The following is a 17,310-nucleotide window of genomic DNA, read 5'->3' as shown; positions in this document are numbered from 1 at the left end:
AAATCACTGGTTGAGTCTCTTGGTTTCATTAGGCTTATGTGTCATGAAATTCCTAAATTCGACCAAAAAATCTGTCCATGTTAACTTTAATCTGTGCTTCTGGGTTATGACAGGACAGTGTACGATGAACTGGTGGCCAATGGAACCATTGTTCCCGCTCAGGAGGTTCCACCGCCAACAGTGCCAATGGACTACTCCTGGGCAAGGGTAAGAAGACCTGGTATTCTACCTTCCAAATAACTGATAATACAGTGCCTTCAGAAAGTATTCATACCCCTTGATTTATTCCACATTTTGTTGTTACAGCCTGAATTCAAAATGATGAAATTTATTTTTTTCTCTCACCCATCTACAGACAATAACCCATAATGACAAAGTGAAAACAGGTTTTTATACATTTTTGCAAATGTATTTAAAATGAATTACAGAAATATCTAATTTACATAAATATTCACACCCCTGAGTCAATACATCACCTTTGGCAGTGATTACAGCTGTGAGTCTTTCTGGGTAAGTCTCTTAAGAGCTTTGCACACCCTGAATTGTAGAGTATTTGCCCATTATTCTTTTTTAAATTCTTCAAGCTCTGTCAAATTGGTTTGTTGATCATTGCGAGACAACCATTTTCAAGTTATGCCATAGATTTTCAAGCAGATTTCAGTCAAAACTAATTCGGCCACTCAGGAACATTAACTGTCTTCTTGGTAAGTAATTCCAGTGTAGATTTGGCCTTGTATTTTAGGTTATTGTCCTGCTGAAAGGTGAATTCATTTCAGTGTCTGGTGGAAAGCAGACTGAACAAGGTTTTCCTCTAGGATTTTGCCTGTGTTTAGCTCCATTCCGTTTCTTTTTTATCATGGAAATACTCCCCAGTCCTTAATGATTACAAGCATTCCCATAACATGATGCAACCACCACTATGCTTGAAAATATGGAGAGTGGTACTAAGTAATATGTTGTATTGGATTTGCCCCAAACATAACACTTTTTATTCACGACAAAAAAGTAATTGCTTTGCCACATTTTTTGCAGTATTATTTTAGTTCCTTGTTGCAAAAAGAATGCATGTTTTAGAATATTTTTTATTCTGTACAGGCTTCCTTCTTTTTACTCTGTCAATTAGGTTAGTATTGTGGAGTAACTACAATGTTCTTGATCAATCCTCAGTTTTTTCCTATCACAGCCATTAAACTCTGTAACTGTTTTAAAGTCACCATTGGCCTGCTGGTGAAATCCCTGAGCAGTTTCCTTCCTCTCCGGCAACGGAGTATCTTTGTAGTGACTGGTCTTTGTGGTTGAATCTGTGTTTGAAATTCACTGCTCAACTGAGGGACCATACAGATAATTTACATTATGGGGTAGTGTGTGTAGGCCAGTGACAAAAAAATCTACATTTTATCAATTTTAAATTCAGGCTGTAACACAAGAAAATGTCAAGGGGTGTGAATACTTTATAAAGGCACCATATATCATAAATCACATAACATATACGCTTCCGTTCAAAAGTTTGCGGTCAGTGTTTTCGAAAGAAAGTCATTTTTTTTGTTCATTAAAATAACATCAAATTGATCAGAAATACAGCAAACACAACGTGCCATTGGAACACATGACTGATGGTTGCTGATAATGGGCCTCTGTACGCCTATGTAGATATTCCATTTTTAAAAATCAGCCGTTTCCAGCTACAATAGCCATTTACAACATTAAGAATGTCTACACTGTATTTCTGATCAATTTGATGTTATTTTAATGGACAAAATAATTGCTTTTCTTTCGAAAACAAGGACATTTCTAAGTGACCCCAAACTTTTGAACGTTAGTGTATATGATCATATCTGATGAACATAAGTGAAAGTATTATTGTTTTATTGGTGTGTAGGTGTAAATATAGGCAGCAGTAATGGTTCTGTTGGGGCATGGTACTGGTAACGCCAATGTGGTGAATTTCCCAAGGGTACTAGCATCAGAGCTTGCCTCATTCTTCAGGTTTTTTTTTATTCTTCCCCAAGACACTAAACCTACACACTGAAGAATGCTTTTAGCTGAAACGTTTGTATATTATTCATAAAATTAAAATGCTCTTTGACAATAGTATAGGTGTGGACCTACTGTATTCTTTTGTGGACACACCAACTAAGAAACCGTTTGGGAGACCATAATGGTTTTCCATTCCATTTCCTTAAATGGGCAATCTGCAGTTGGTACATCCATTTTTTAAACTTTAAAATTAATGATTGATACCCATTTGATTCTTGAAGAACAGAACTTATAAATGCCTCACGCACTTAGTTCAACTCTTACACCATCAGAACCCAAAATACAGTATAAGCTTGTTTTACTTCTTTGTTTGTAAACAATGTAAATGTAAACAAACACTGTATAGCCTCAAAACATGGTTAACACTATAATTTGATCAATCTTTGTATCCATAGCTCTGTCCATGAGTTTGAGAGTGGTTACATTTCTCCAGCCTCAAACCCTCAGCTGTTTATCAAATTGGTGGCAGGGTGCCCGCTTTGTTATAGTTGGGACTGCAGATTGCCCCTTTAACAAAACAATATATATTGTCTTTCCTTCTGTGTGTCCCTAGGAGCTGGGTCTGATCCGCAAGCCCGCCTCCTTCATGACCAGCATCTGTGACGAGCGCGGCCAGGAGCTCATATACGCCGGCATGCCCATCACCGAGGTGTTCAAGGAGGAGATGGGCCTGGGAGGCGTGCTGGGCCTGCTCTGGTTCCAACGCAGGTGAGAGTACAGTCTGGCCCCCTAGCAAAGAGACAGGAGTCCAGTCTGTTTGGGTCGGTGCCTAATGAACTGGACCCTAGTATACACATTGCAGCGTCTTCCAGTTGCTCGTGTTCTCCCTGCCTCTAAATGAATCAATAAGGAGTGTCTTTGATTGGCCAGAGATTTATCACACCTGAGTTTTGTTCATTTGGCACCAAACGGAAGAAAAAGGACTGACACCAGGAAGGATTACCTGGACTTTTTGTACCTGCAGAATTTCGTTTTCTGTTGCAAAACATTTTCCGTTGCGTGCCCGTACGAATGAACACGACCCTGGTTACACAGTGCACACTCCACTTTGGCGTTTTGCACTGACATGACCCAATCACTTCTCCTCCTCCCCCTCCAGTCATCATCCCACATCTTGATTTGTCCCTAGGTTACCGCGCTACGCCTGCCATTTCATTGAGATGTGCCTGATGGTGACTGCAGACCACGGGCCAGCCGTGTCTGGTGCCCACAACACCATAGTCTGTGCCCGTGCCGGCAAGGACCTAATCTCCAGCCTGACATCCGGCCTGCTCACCATTGTGAGGATACACACACGCATTTGTCCACACACACACACACACACACACACACACACACACACACACACACACACACACACACACACACACACACACACACACACACACACACTGTGTGACTTCCTGATTTCAAAATCTAATTTTTAAATGCAACTAGTCCAGAGACCATTAGTATCTATCCAATGGCTTCCATACCTCTCAGATTAAAGGTCTTGAAGGAAGGGAATGAGAGAAGGAAGATTTTAAAGACCATGACTTCTGCACTTGCACACTCCCCATCGTGGATTTAAAAAGCACAGCATTGGTCTAAGACTAAGCATTGGCTGGAGAGAGTTTCCACCATTTGTTAAATGAATGCAAGAAAGTGTGTAAATTCAGGAAAAGAGTGGAGAATTTTGATGTAGCCCACTGACAAAAAGGGTTGTCTTTACTTGTAAGAGTTTAGAGACGAATAAACTTTGTTGACATTGTTTTCCAGGGGGACCGCTTTGGAGGAGCTTTGGATGCTGCGGCCAAGCAGTTCAGCAAGGCGTTCGATAGCGGCATGCTGCCCATGGAGTTTGTCAACAAGATGAAGAAGGATGGCAAGCTGATCATGGGTATCGGGCACAGGGTCAAATCGGTGAGCAGTAAATGACAAGGATTTAAATTTAAATATAGCTCAATTTCCAGTTAATTTGAACAATTCAATCTCAATTTGTTTGACTGAATTTATACTGAACAAAAATATAAACACAACATGCAACAATTTCAAAGATTTTACTGAGTTAAAGTTCATGTAAGCAAATCAGTCAATTGAAATAAATTAATTAGGCCCTAATCTATGGATTTCACATGATTGGGAATACAGATAAGCATCTGTTGGTCACAGATACTGTACCTTAAAAAAAACTGCCTCACAATGGGCCTCATGATCTCATCACGGTGTCTCTGTGCATTCAAATTCCTGTCGATAAAATGCAATTGTGTTCGTTGTCCATAGCTTATGCCTGCCCATACCATAACCCCACTGCCACCATGGGGCACTCTGTTCACAACGTTGACATCAGCAAACCGCTCACCCACACAATGCCATACAGTGGTCTGTGGTTGTGAGGCCGGTTGGAAGTACTGCCAAATTCTCTAAAATGACTTTGGAGGTGGCTTATGGTAAAGAAATTAACATTAAATTCTCTGGCAACAGCTCTGGTGGACATTCCAGCAGTCAGCATGCCAATTGCACGTTCCCTCAAAACTTGAGACATCTGTGGCATTATGTTGTGTGACAAAACTGCACATTTTAGAGTGGCCTTTTATTGTTCCCAGCACAAGGTGCACCTGTGTAATGATCATGCTGTTTAATCAGCTTCTTGATATGCCACACCTGTCAAGTGGATGGATTATCTTGGCAAAGAAGAAATGTTCACTAACGGATGTAAACAAAATTTGAGAGAAATAAGCTTTTTGTGCATACGGAACATTTCTGGGATCTTTTATTTCAGCTCATGAAACATGGGACCAATTATTGGCAAAATATCTGATCTGATTGGTCAAAAGATAAATGAGTGGCAAAAGATCAGAATTGGGCTGCCTCTGTAAACACACAACTATAATGTTTGCTAATTGACACCATGATTTGCAAGAAAGTACACATTACACGGGGGAATCTCGAATTAAGATTTGATTCCCATCCTTAATCTTAATGCCTCACAATTAAATCAGTTCAGAAAAGTGTGTATACCCCTACAGCTCAGTGGCAGAATGGATAGATGTATATATTTGCTGGCAAAATGATCTAAATGTGTTGATTTAATTGCAGATCAACAACCCCGACATGAGAGTCCAGATCCTGAAGGACTTTGTGAAGGGGCATTTCCCTGCCACTCAGATGCTGGATTATGCTCTGGATGTGGAAAAGATCACCACCTCTAAGGTACTGCACTCTACTAGCCTCTCACTTCTCTGCCTAGTGGGGCAGGCTACTTCTTTAGGGAATACTTGCCCCCAAAAGCGTATACGTGTGAGCAAAAGGATGGAAACTCATTCCAGCTATCAAAAACTAATGGTTTAAAAAATAAATAATCTGAGGCCAATTTTTTTTTTTTTACTTTCATTTTTGTCAAGGTTACAGGTACCATACATTCATATCAAGCGTAATGCTGCAGTTAACATAGTTTCTACTATTTTGAATCCATTCATGGAAGTTAGAGGGCATATTTGGCAGGGAAGGAAAGTAAGGTATTGGAACAATCTGTCCTTACCCCCTGACCTCTCATTCCTTTTCAAGGCCAAATGTATTAACTTGCACATACAGTGCATTCAGAAAGTATTCAGACCCCTTGACTTTTTCCACATTTTGTTACATTACAGCCTTATTCTAAAATTGATTAAATTGTTTTTTTCCCTCATCAATCTACACACACAATACCCCATAATGACAAAGCAAAAACAGGTTTTTAGAAATGTTTGTGAATTTATTACAAATAAACCGAAATATCACATTTACATAAGTATTCAGACCCTTTACTCAGTATTTTGTTGAAGCACCTTTGGCAGTGATTACAGCCTCGAGTCTTCTTGGGTATGACGCTACAAGTTTGGCACACATATATTTGGGGAGTTTCTCCCATTCTTCTCTGCAGATGCTCTAAAGCTCTGTAAGGTTGGATGGGGAGCGTTGCTGCACAGCCGTTTTCAGGACTCGCCAGAGATGCTCGATCACATTCAAGTCCGGGCTCTGGCTGGGCCACTCAAGGACATACAGAGACTTGTTGCGAAGCCACTCCTGCGTTGTCTTGGCTGTGTGCTTAGGGTCGTTGTCCTGTTGGAAGGTGAACCTTCACCCCAGTCTGAGGTCCTGAGCGCTCTGGAGAAGGTTTTCTTTAAGGATCTCTCTGTACTTTGCTCTGTTCATCTTTCACTCGATCCTGACTAGTCTCCCAGTCCCTGTCGCTGAAAAACATCCCTACAGCATGATGCTGCCACCACCATGCTTCATCGTAGGGATAGTGCCAGGTTTCCTCCAGACGTGACGCTTGGCATTCAGGCCAAAGAGTTCAATCTTGGTTTCATCAGATCAGAGAATTTTGTTTCTCATGGTCTGAGAGTCTTTAGGTGCCTTTTGGCAAACTCCAAGTGTGCCTTTTACTGAAGAGTGGCTTCCGTCTGGCCACTCTACCATAAAGGCCTGATTGGTGGAGTGCTGCAGAAATGGTTGTCCTTCTGGAAGGTTCTCCCATCTCCACAGAGGAACTAGAGCTCTGTCAGAGTGACCACCGGGTTCTTGGTCACCTCCCTGACCAAGGCCCTTCTCCCCTAATTGCTCAGTTTGCCTGGGCGGCCAGCTCTAGGAAGAGTCTTGGTGGTTTCAAACATCTTCCATTTAAGAATGATGGAGGCCACTGTTTTCTTGGACCTTCAATGCTGCAAACATTTTTTTGTACCCTTCCCCAGATCTGTGCCTCGACACAATCCTGTCTCGGAGCTCTACGGACAATTCCTTCGACCTCATGGCTTGGTTTTTGCTCTGACATGCACTGTCCACTGTGGGACCTTATATTGGCAGGTGTGTGCCTTTCCAAATCATGTCCAATCAATTGAATTTACCACAGGTGGACTCCAATCAAATTGTAGAAACATCTCAAGGATGATCAATGGAAACAATATGCACCTAAGCTCAATTTCGAGTCTCATAGCAAAGGGTCTGAATACGTATGTAAATAAGGTATTTCTGTTTTTTTATTTGTAATAAATTTGCAAACATTTCTAACAACCTGTTTTCACTTAGTCATTATGGGATATTGTGTGTAGATTGCTGAGGATTAAAAAAAAAAATCTATTTTAGAATAAGGCTGTAACGTAACAAAATGTGGAAAAAGTCAAGGGGTCTGAATAATTTCCGAAGGCACTTTACGTTGTGATGCAGTCACGACCATAAGTATTACAAAACTCCGTTTTGGATGCACTGATGACTTCATGACCAAAATATCAGATTTACACTTTGTAGTACATTTTGACAGTATAGTAAATGTTTGACTCATATCGATGCCACATGGGCTGTTTTCTAAATGAGAAGTAGTTTTTCAGGAGGAGTTGCTTTTTAAAGTTACTGTATGCTGACTGACACAACCAAGGCTACTGAACTGTAAAGAAAAATGCAAGTGTCCACATAACAGACCAAATCAACTCCAAACATGACAGATAAGAAGCTGTTCTAGTATGAGATATACTTTTAGAAAATGTAACATGTGGCAAGCATTTTTTTCTAGCTTTCAAATGGACACATTCTTGTCTTCTCTCCCCTGCAACTCTTTCCCGGGTCCTTAGTGTACAAGAGAAAGAAGTGCACTGTGTTTTCTGTCAATATACCTGGTAAAATAATGGTTAGCTTGCGGTGTCTGGTACTTGTGAGATTTGTTTGACAGTTTGCAGTGGAAAACATGAAAAATTGTATTAACTTTCAGAATGGTTTGGCGACCTACTCATGTGTTCTGCGAGCTTCTGGTAGCTCACGATCGACCTGTTGGAGACCCCTGCCCTATATGAATAAAAAGAGACATGAGCCAAAAAAAAAAAACTTTCCCATTTTAAACAGGGTTAATATCAAGTTGTTGTAAGGTTCAGCTTCAGTCCACAGGGGGGCACTGTGTCACTCAGAAACGTTTAGCTCTTTGGTCTCATCTAGCCAGCCAGTAGCTACCGAAGTGGCTAGCCAGCCAAGCTAGCTACAGAAACAAAACCCATCAAATACACTCGCTGGAAATAACACTATCTAATATCATGACTTATATCAACATCCTTAGCTTGCCCATTCACTAAATGTACTGTTGAATAAATCTGACACCCAATAGCTTAAGGATGCTGAGCACTAATGCTAGTTTATTAGCATTAGCCAGCCCTTATGCTGAGGGAGACTAGCTAGTTAGCTACCACCAACCCTGTACAAACCCGTGGCTAACTCTGCTGCTGCACTTGGACTTTCTGACAGTTCGGCCCTCTCCACCTCATCCACTGCTGCCTGCTCGTCCTCAACCTGCTCGCTTCTTTTTCCTCTCTTTTGAAAGATGTTCCGAATATCCATCTTTTCTCTGTGCTACACTGCAGACTCTGAGTGACGATCGTTTTGCTGAGTGATGACATTGACATCTAACCGGTGCTGTGGGGGAGGGGTCAAGGGACGTGAGTGGTCCACTGCGTTGTAAAATCTTGACCGATCATAGCAGCTACCGCGTCACTCCAGGGGCTGCATGCAGTGCCTACTACTGTGTTTCCACTAGATAAGAGCCACAAAGTCAAAATTGGTCTTAATTCAAGCTCAGGCATAAGGTTAGCAGTGAGGTTAGGGTGAGGTTTTGTAGAGAAATTTTAGAAATAGGTGGGGTTTAGCCATAATTAATACTTTGTGGCTGTGTTAACTAGTGACAACCCTACTACTGCCTAGCACAGTGTATTGTTATTTTTGTCATTAAAATGTGTAAGTAAGGGGCCTCCGAGTGGCGCAATGCTAGAGGCGTCTCTACAGACCCGGGTTCAATCCCGGGCTGTATCACAACCGGCTGTGATCGGGAGTCCCATAGGGTGGCGCACAAATGGCCCAGCATCGTCCGGGTTAAGGGAGGGTTTGGCTTATCGTGCTCTAGCGACTCCTTGTGGCGGGCCTCGCGCCTGCAGGCTGACCTTGGTCATCAGTTGAACGGTGTTGCCTCCGACACATTGGTGCGGCTGGCTTCCGGGTTAAGCGGGCGGGTGTTAAGAAGCGCGGTTTGGCGGGTCATGTTTCGGAGGACGCCTGACTCGACTTTCGCCTCCCGAGCCCATTGGGGAGTTGAAGCGATGAGACGATCGAAATTGGGGAGGAAAAAAAGGGGAAACAAAAGAAAACTATATATAAGTAAAAAATGTAATAATTTGTACTGCCTAACGCATGTGGTATGTGGTTATGGAAACGCATATCAGACTGAATTTTAAAAATATATATTTGTCCAAAAGGTTCAGGGGTGATGCCACTGGCCCAGAGGTCAAAGGTCAAAGTTCTGTTGACCTGAACATTCCATAAATGTTTCTGATGGATAGCTGTGAATGTTAACTTTATAATGATATATGATTAATGGGTATATGTGAGCAATAACGTGTTGTATACTGAGATTGTTTGTCATAGAGTAAAATCCCTATAGGACTAATGAATGGGATCGAGGGATGAATGAAAGAGTGATAACAGATATTCGTCACAATATTGTTTTGAAGGTTAATTTTGAACTGATGCCCAACTGAGCATTCTACTCAATTCATCATCAATAAGCGCTGATGAAGATTTCATCAAAAGTGCATTACAGTGGCTTGGAAATACAATGACTTTCAAAAGGAGGCAAATAATTAGTAGGAAAACATTTTGTCATTTTGATGTATGAAAATGTATGCACTCACTAACTGTAAGTCGCTCTGGATAAGAGCGTCTGCTAAATGACTAAAATGTAAATGTAAAAAAATGATGTCACCTGATTTGACTTTAGACGTTAGCTAGCTAGCTAAGATTGAGGGGAGGCCACCGGATCGTAGCTAGCTAACGTTAGCATTGCTAGCTATTTTGGACAAACTTTGCTAGCTAATGACAACATTGCCCTCTGTCTAAAGTAAATTTGGCGACATGATAATGCTTGCAAAGTTGTTTCCTACTAAATATTTCACTACTTTAGCAATGTCATCGTATTTCCAGGTACTATAGTGTAATTTAGATGAAACCGTAGTTGGCGTCCGTCCGATTTCATTAAATTTTTTCAGGAGGTGATTTAGGCTACATGCAGCTATTTACATTTTATACGCAAAAGACATGATCGACATGTTCGTACAAAGTTTGTTTGTTGTCTGTTGTAACAGTATTGCAAACCTAAGCATGACACAAACAGGCAGTCTAGCGATTTCATGTTCTTCTTAGCTGCTGAGTTACAATACATGCAGGCGAGTTCGTTTTGACATTGCCCGGTGCCCCGTGTAGGTTGAGTGTGCACATTTGAGACAGTTCCATTGCCCCAATGCAAAACTCAAATGGGGAGTTACATGCAGCTATCTAGGCAGCATATTAAACACAAGCAAGACACGTAATCTAATTAGCGGTTTAATGTTCTTTTTTCTTCATCATTGTACACATTGGCTAAGCAGGAGGCAGACAGGCAGTCAGTCGTAGTGTTGTTTTTTCAGGAACTCTGGCTAGTGGCTACGATATGGCAGCAACTATAAATATTAGCCTACATCATCTCAGAAAATGCTGATTGTTTTTGCTCTAATGCAATGTGTAGGGAATGCGTATGTCCTGCTTGTGCAACTGCAATGTCCATTAGGACAGAAGGTAAAAAGGTTATAGCCTTTGGAATGTTCGTTCAAATTGCCGCAGGGTTTTTATTTCAGCTGTTCAGAAATATCAGGCAGAGACTAGCTACATCATCGTGGTTGAGAAGGGGGTGAGTAAAGAGAAACGTGAAGGGATAGGGAGTGTGAGCAGCAACTACGTAGAAAGAAATGTGCATAAAAATAACACATGCGCCGAGTGTGATCCGGATTCTTAACTTTAAGAAAGAGGTTCCCAGAGGGGCGGGTGGAGGCGGAGCGGGGGCATACTCAGTATTCACAGCCAAACAATAATGAGCAGTTATTTATGATGCAAAGTGATTTGTAGATCAGTCTGCCGCAATGCCGGCTGCAATGTTGAACAAGCCCATTGATTCATCAACTAAGTATTGTTGTTTCTCTCCTGTCTCTGTGTGCAGAAACCCAACCTGATCCTCAATGTGGACGGCTTCATCGGTGTGGCCTTTGTGGACCTACTTAGGACGTGTGGTGGATTCACACGGTAAGAGGACGTTTCTCTTTTTATATCTTGCATGTGGCCAAATCTTTACTTAAGGAATGTGTGCAAAACGTGAACTTTGGCTCAAATCATGCATTCATTGATGTCAATTTGAGATTGCTGTTAAAAATCGAGCTACTCACAATATGACTCTTCCCTGAGTGTTAATCGCTTGTAGAAAAGCAAGCTGAGCTGGCCTGTTTTAATTCAGGTGTGTAGGTCTGATGGAGGTTTGTCCTCCTATCATTCACATACAAAGATATTAAGTGGCTGTGCACATTATATTTTCCCAACACGTTTCAGAGAAGACTGTAATAGTGACTTTGTAGTTGCAGTCTGGCAAGTGTATGTGTTCTGCGTTACAGAGACGAAGCGGACGAGTTTGTGGAGATTGGTGCACTGAACGGGATCTTTGTGCTGGGCAGGAGTATGGGCTTCATCGGTGAGTCCCATTGGCTTAGATCGGTGTCTCACAACATTAAACCCACCTCATATAAAATCTGGTTCGAATACACAAATATTTGAAATTCAACCCAGGTCTGCAGTATATGCTGGATTTCACTCATCAGTTTAACACTAATTTGAATGTCCAGTTAACTGAAGAACACTGAGGATCACCTACACTGTAACAAATTGGTGTACATTTAGTTAGCTACTGTAATTCCATTTTACAGTAAGGTACTGTATTACCTGTTTTGCTGTATATTTACAAAAGTATACTGTGAATGATGGTGCATTGTGAGAAAATGTTGTGGGCAGGGAAAGAATCTCTGGCTCATTAACATATTTTGAGGCATCCCTTGTAAGAGGATTTATTTGTTGCACACGTTAGTGAGAATGCTGTACCCCACAAAATACAGTACCATACCATATTTAAAAATTGAATGTGTATAGGGGACAGATCAGAGTGGCAGCAAGTCTCAAACCTTTAATGGTTGAGTCTTTTGCCATGTCCTTTTGATCTGTTTTTGACCTGTGTTCACTGCCAGTTTAGAAGCCTTTGTTAAGGTCTCTATAAGTGCAAGTGATATAAAACACCAAATATTCATTGCCAGGCTGCAATATATAATTACATATTCACTGTTAGCAATTGCTGTAATTGTATTACAATACAATTTAACGATAAAGTACTGTATTGCTGTTTTGCTGTATGTTTAATGCAGCTTACTGTAAATTAGGGTGCGTTGTTAAAAAAAAGTTGTCGGAGGGGAAAGAATCACTGGCTCATTACATTTTTTTGAGGCGTGCCTTCTAAGTGGCTATTTTTGTTGCACCTGTTATTGAGAGTGCTGTACCAATTGAACTGATATGTGGTACATTTACATTTACATTTTAGTCATTTAGCAGACGCTCTTATCCAGAGCGACTTACAGTTAGTGAGTGCATACATGATTTATTTATTTTTTCATACTGGCCCCCCGTGGGAAACGAACCCACAACCCTGGCGTTGCAAACGCCATGCTCTACCAACTGAGCTACATCCCTGCCGGCCATTCCCTCCCCTACCCTGGACGACGCTGGGCCAATTGTGCGCCGCCCCATGGGTCTCCCGGTCGCGGCCGGCTACGACAGAGCCTGGATTCGAACCAGGAACTCTAGTGGTAGTAGTGCCCTAACAATTTAATGTGTATAGGGGACAGATCAGAGTGGCAGCAAGTCTTAAACCTTTACTGGTTGCAGGAGTGGTGTTAACGCAGACATAAAAAAAAAAAGAGAACGCATAAGAAATATCTTGCTGCGTTTTGTAAAAGGAGATCTGAAATGCTTATTGTAATATCTGCTAATTTTGTACTTCAGTTGCACTTTTCCACTCGGATAACAATTCACGAACAGGCATCAGACAGCGCTCTGATGTGTAGCCTACTTTTCTCCGTTAAAATGCAAGATTAACTTCAAGAAAAACATTCGGAATATGATGGCCATGCATCGTTTTTGCAAAAAAGACCTGGCTTTTTCATTGTAAGCTCATTTACTTGATGAAAATGAAGCTATTTTCTACAGAATGTGTTGTCCTCATTTATTTTCTGTGAAGGAAAACTATAGTTGCACACCCCTGATAACTCTATTGAAGCAAAAAAACACTGTTGACTTTCAATATAAAACGCAGGTGAAATAGTTTAAAATGCAATTTTATGCGGATGTTCTGCGTTTTGAAAATGCAGATTTCTAACGCGACCCCTGGGTTGAGTGTTTTGCCAAGTCCTTTTGGTCTATTTTGCCCTGTAATCACGGGCAGTTTGGAAGCCTCTAGAAGTGCAAGTGATATAAATGATCAAATATTCAGAAATATGCTGTAATATACTAATACCTAGCAGCCAACCTTCTTGCACCAATCCAATGTAATTCTGTGCTGCCAGTATGTTACTGTAGATTTACAGTAACCTACTCTTCTGCCAGTAATTTACTGTAGAAATTACAGGATCCTTTTTACAGTGTACTGGATAGATGAATTAATGGGTCTGTCCAGCATGGCGGTGCATAGGGAAAGGTCTACATTTACGTTTTGGTCATTTAGCAGACGCTCTTATCCAAAGTGACTTACAGCCAGTGCATTCAACTTAAGGTAGCTAGGTAAGGCAACCACAAATCACAGTAATAGTAAGTTATAAGGTGTAGTTAAATATGGTCTAGTTAATCAATAATCACTTTCTCTACTTCCCATCGTTAGGTCATTACCTGGACCAGAAGAGACTTAAACAGGGCCTGTACCGCCACCCATGGGACGACATCTCCTACGTGCTTCCTGAACACATGTCAATGTAACTGATGACAGCGAGTCGGCACCTCTGGATGTCAACACCCAGCTATGACGGGAAGCGTTTTCACCTTTCTTCCCATCACTACAACAACCGCTTCCTTGGGGAACACGGGCAGGGTGAATCCAGAGGTGGGAAAAAGGTGGAGGGACATGGGGGAAGACGGGAGCGTTAGTTTTATTCGTAGGTCACTGAAAAAAAGGGGAATCATATCATGTTATTTAAATGAGTTCAAGATATAAGTTATTGAATCGTTAACAAAAAAGGAGCCAAACCAATGCAAGCTCAAGCTGTGGTCACACTAGGTTGATTAGTCACCGGTACACAAATGGGACCGTGACGCACACTTGTTTTGGACCGTGCCACCTGGTTGGTTGAGTGATTGGTTAATCTCCTACTCACTTCTGATTTATGTTAATCTCTTACTAAACTAGCAAACGATTGGTTGAGCTGTATAACAGGGCTTTCCCTTCTTTAGGCCCCTAGGATGTGTACTGTTGAAAGGAAGCATGCTTTCTGGGTAACTTAGTAATGCACATAACATGAACACTAGGTTGCCGATGGAGAAGTAGTCATAGTCGATAAACCTGCATCCCTCAATGGGGTGTAAAACCCTTGAACGATCCACAGTCAAAGACAGTCAAAAACCAAAGTATTGTTTGAATAATATTGTATTAGATTTTATTCACATTTAATGTAGTTTCCGACCTTAATCCCCTTCCAAAGTTTTGTAGCCCATTATGGTATGTACACTGGCTGTTCATGATAGGGGGGCACGGTTTAACTAGCTGAATTTTAAAGTGTCTCTGCCACTGCCTTTCCCATCCCCTCTGTCATTGGAGGAAACGATCATGTTAACTTTAATATTTTCATCCATTTAGATTTCAAGAAATTACAAATTATACAATGGTGGTGTTAGTTAAAAATGAGTTATTTTAGAATGTTTCTAAATAAAGGTGAAAGGAATAAACCCTGTAAAAGTAGGAGTGTTTAATTGCTTTAAAATGTGCCCTGTGAGTCTTAAACGCACCTTTTGCGAGGGACCATGAAGGCAGTGTATTTTATCTGGGAAAATAGTTTCTGATTTGCACGTATGACTAGACTACTGCTATCAAGGACCTGACCTGTGTGGCGCCATTTTACTTTATGACCTCAATGTTCTGTGAAAGGTATGTTTGTTCTCTTTGTTTTGCTCTGTTTTATTTAAATGTGAATTAAATATGCTTCTTCTCAGTTTATGAAATATATGCCCAGAACTGTTATATTGTAGTTTAATAAAGACGTTCTTGGTTAACTTTTCATTGCGGCTATTTATTATCACTAAGTGATGCATGTAATGCGGTATCTAGCAGCTGTCAGTGTTCTCTTTTTTCCAAAGGTGCTGGTCAACACAACAAGTAGGTTTGAAGGATATAGTATCATCCAAATATATCCTCCAAAATAGTATATAGTCTAACTCAGCATATACAGAGAGGGGAGAAATAATTTGGTGTGGGAATATATCTTTTTTTAAGTGTCCCTGAACAGGAATACAAACTCCCACAGGGGAGAAAGAGCATACTGCTCTGCCTGTGGTAAAATATTAAATCCGAAATCTGACCAGCCTGTCAAAAGAAAAGGAAGAAACTGGATAAATGAGGACAGAGATCAATTCAATCAATTGAGAACTGCATGCTGGTTAGATGGATGCTGTCGAATCAGTCCCAATATGTTATTGTCAAGAGTAATCCGTATTTCAATGTGTTGTCTTTTAGTAAATGTAAGAGATGATCATCCTAGATAATCCTATTACTGTAGCATGTAGTAACCCCATCTAGCTTGCAGCGCTTTTATTTGTTTCCAGGACTTACCATCTACTGATGAACACTGAAGAAAACACAGAAGGAAGTAGAATTGAGGCGAGTTTGTTTTGACTCGAAGAGTTGGACATTCCTTGTGGACGAATGCCCAACTGAGTGAAAATGTCTAAACTACAGGCGTTGACTGTGTTTAACGGCAGTAGCCGTGGAGATTTTCCGAGCTTTTCAGAAAGTGGTAGCGGAGTACCAGGAGGAGATCTCCCGATCAAAGGTGGAAAATAATCAGCCTAGGCAGCTGATAGTGCAGATCAAGAGGCCACTATCATCTAGGATTGATGTTCCCAACCAATACACTGGTGTCCCCCATGGACCGGCTCGTACATAAAGCATCCTCCATTCAGGCATCATTTCCCTCCTTAACTAGCCTTATTGGCGGACCGTCGTTGGAAAAAAAATTGACAAATACAGTGCATTCGGAAAGTATTCAGACCCCTTGACTTTTTCCACATTTAGTTACGTGACAGCCTTATTCTAATATGGATTAAATTGTTGTTTTTTTCCGTCATCAATCTACACACAATACCTCAAAATGACAAAGCAAAAACTGTTTTTTAGAAATGTTTGCCTATATATATACACTACCAGTGAAAAGTTTGGACACTCTTTCAAGGGTTTTTCTTTATTTTTACATTGTAGAATAATACTGAAGACATCACAACTATGAAATAACACATTTGGAATCCTGCAGTAACCAAAAATTGTTAGACAAATCAAAATATATTTTATATTTGAGTTTCTTCATATAGCCACCCTTTGCCTTGATGACAGCTTTGCACACTCTTGGCATTCTCTCATCCAGCTTCATGAGGTAGTCACCTGGAATGCATTTTAATTAACAGTTGTGTTGTGACAGGTATGGGGGTATACAGAAGATAGCCCTATTTGGTAAAAGACCAAGTCCATATTATGGCAAGAACAGCTCAAATAAGCAAAGAGAAACTACAGTCCATCATTACTTTAAGACATGAAGGTCAGTCAATATGGAAAATGTGAATAACTTTTAAAGTTTCTTCAAGTGCAGTCGCAAAAACCATCAAGCACTATGATGAAACTGGCTCTCATGAGGACCGCCACAGGAATGGAAGACCCAGAGTTACCTCTGCTGCAGAGGATATGTTCATTAGAGTTACCAGCCTCAGAAATTGCAGCCCAAATAAATGCTTCACAGAGTTCAAGTAACATACACATCTCAACATCAACTGTTCAGAGGGGACTGTGTGAATCAGGCCATCATCGTGGAATTGCTGCAAAGAAACCACTGGTCTGGAGTCCAAATTTGAGATTTTTGGTTCAAACCGTCGTGTCTTTGTGAGACGCGTGTGGGTGAACGGATGATCTCAGCATGTGTAGTTCCCACCGTAAAGCATGGAGGAGGAGGTGTTATGGTGTGGGGGTGCTTTGCTGGTGACACTGTCTGTGATTTATTTAGAATTCAAGGCACACTTAACCAGCATGGCTACCACAGCATTCTGCAGCGATACACCATCCCATCTGGTTTGGGCTTAGTGGGATTATCATTTGTTTTTCAACAGGACATTTACATTTAAGTCATTTAGCAG

At 41.0% G+C, this 17,310-nt stretch overlaps 1 protein-coding gene across 2 annotated transcripts in view; it reads left to right on the top strand.

Moving 5' to 3' along the window:
* The window catches only part of LOC121547175 (ATP-citrate synthase), a 102,240-nt gene extending 87,049 nt beyond the window's left edge, over window positions 1–15,191 (top strand). For both annotated transcript variants that reach the window (XM_041858308.2, XM_041858307.2), the window contains 8 exons: window positions 114–207; window positions 2,591–2,745; window positions 3,167–3,317; window positions 3,796–3,939; window positions 5,116–5,229; window positions 11,057–11,139; window positions 11,502–11,578; window positions 13,805–15,191. In XM_041858308.2, the coding sequence (XP_041714242.1) occupies window positions 114–207; window positions 2,591–2,745; window positions 3,167–3,317; window positions 3,796–3,939; window positions 5,116–5,229; window positions 11,057–11,139; window positions 11,502–11,578; window positions 13,805–13,899 (913 nt within the window). In that variant the 3' untranslated portion in view covers window positions 13,900–15,191. The remainder of the gene's footprint in view (window positions 1–113; window positions 208–2,590; window positions 2,746–3,166; window positions 3,318–3,795; window positions 3,940–5,115; window positions 5,230–11,056; window positions 11,140–11,501; window positions 11,579–13,804) is intronic.
* Window positions 15,192–17,310: the final 2,119 nt, after the last annotated feature.

This window comes from Coregonus clupeaformis, chromosome 31, assembly GCF_020615455.1.
Source record: "Coregonus clupeaformis isolate EN_2021a chromosome 31, ASM2061545v1, whole genome shotgun sequence".
NCBI lineage: Eukaryota > Metazoa > Chordata > Actinopteri > Salmoniformes > Salmonidae > Coregonus > Coregonus clupeaformis.
The sequence above is the reverse complement of the archived record's forward strand: the minus strand, read 5'-3'. Positions and strand labels throughout refer to the sequence as shown.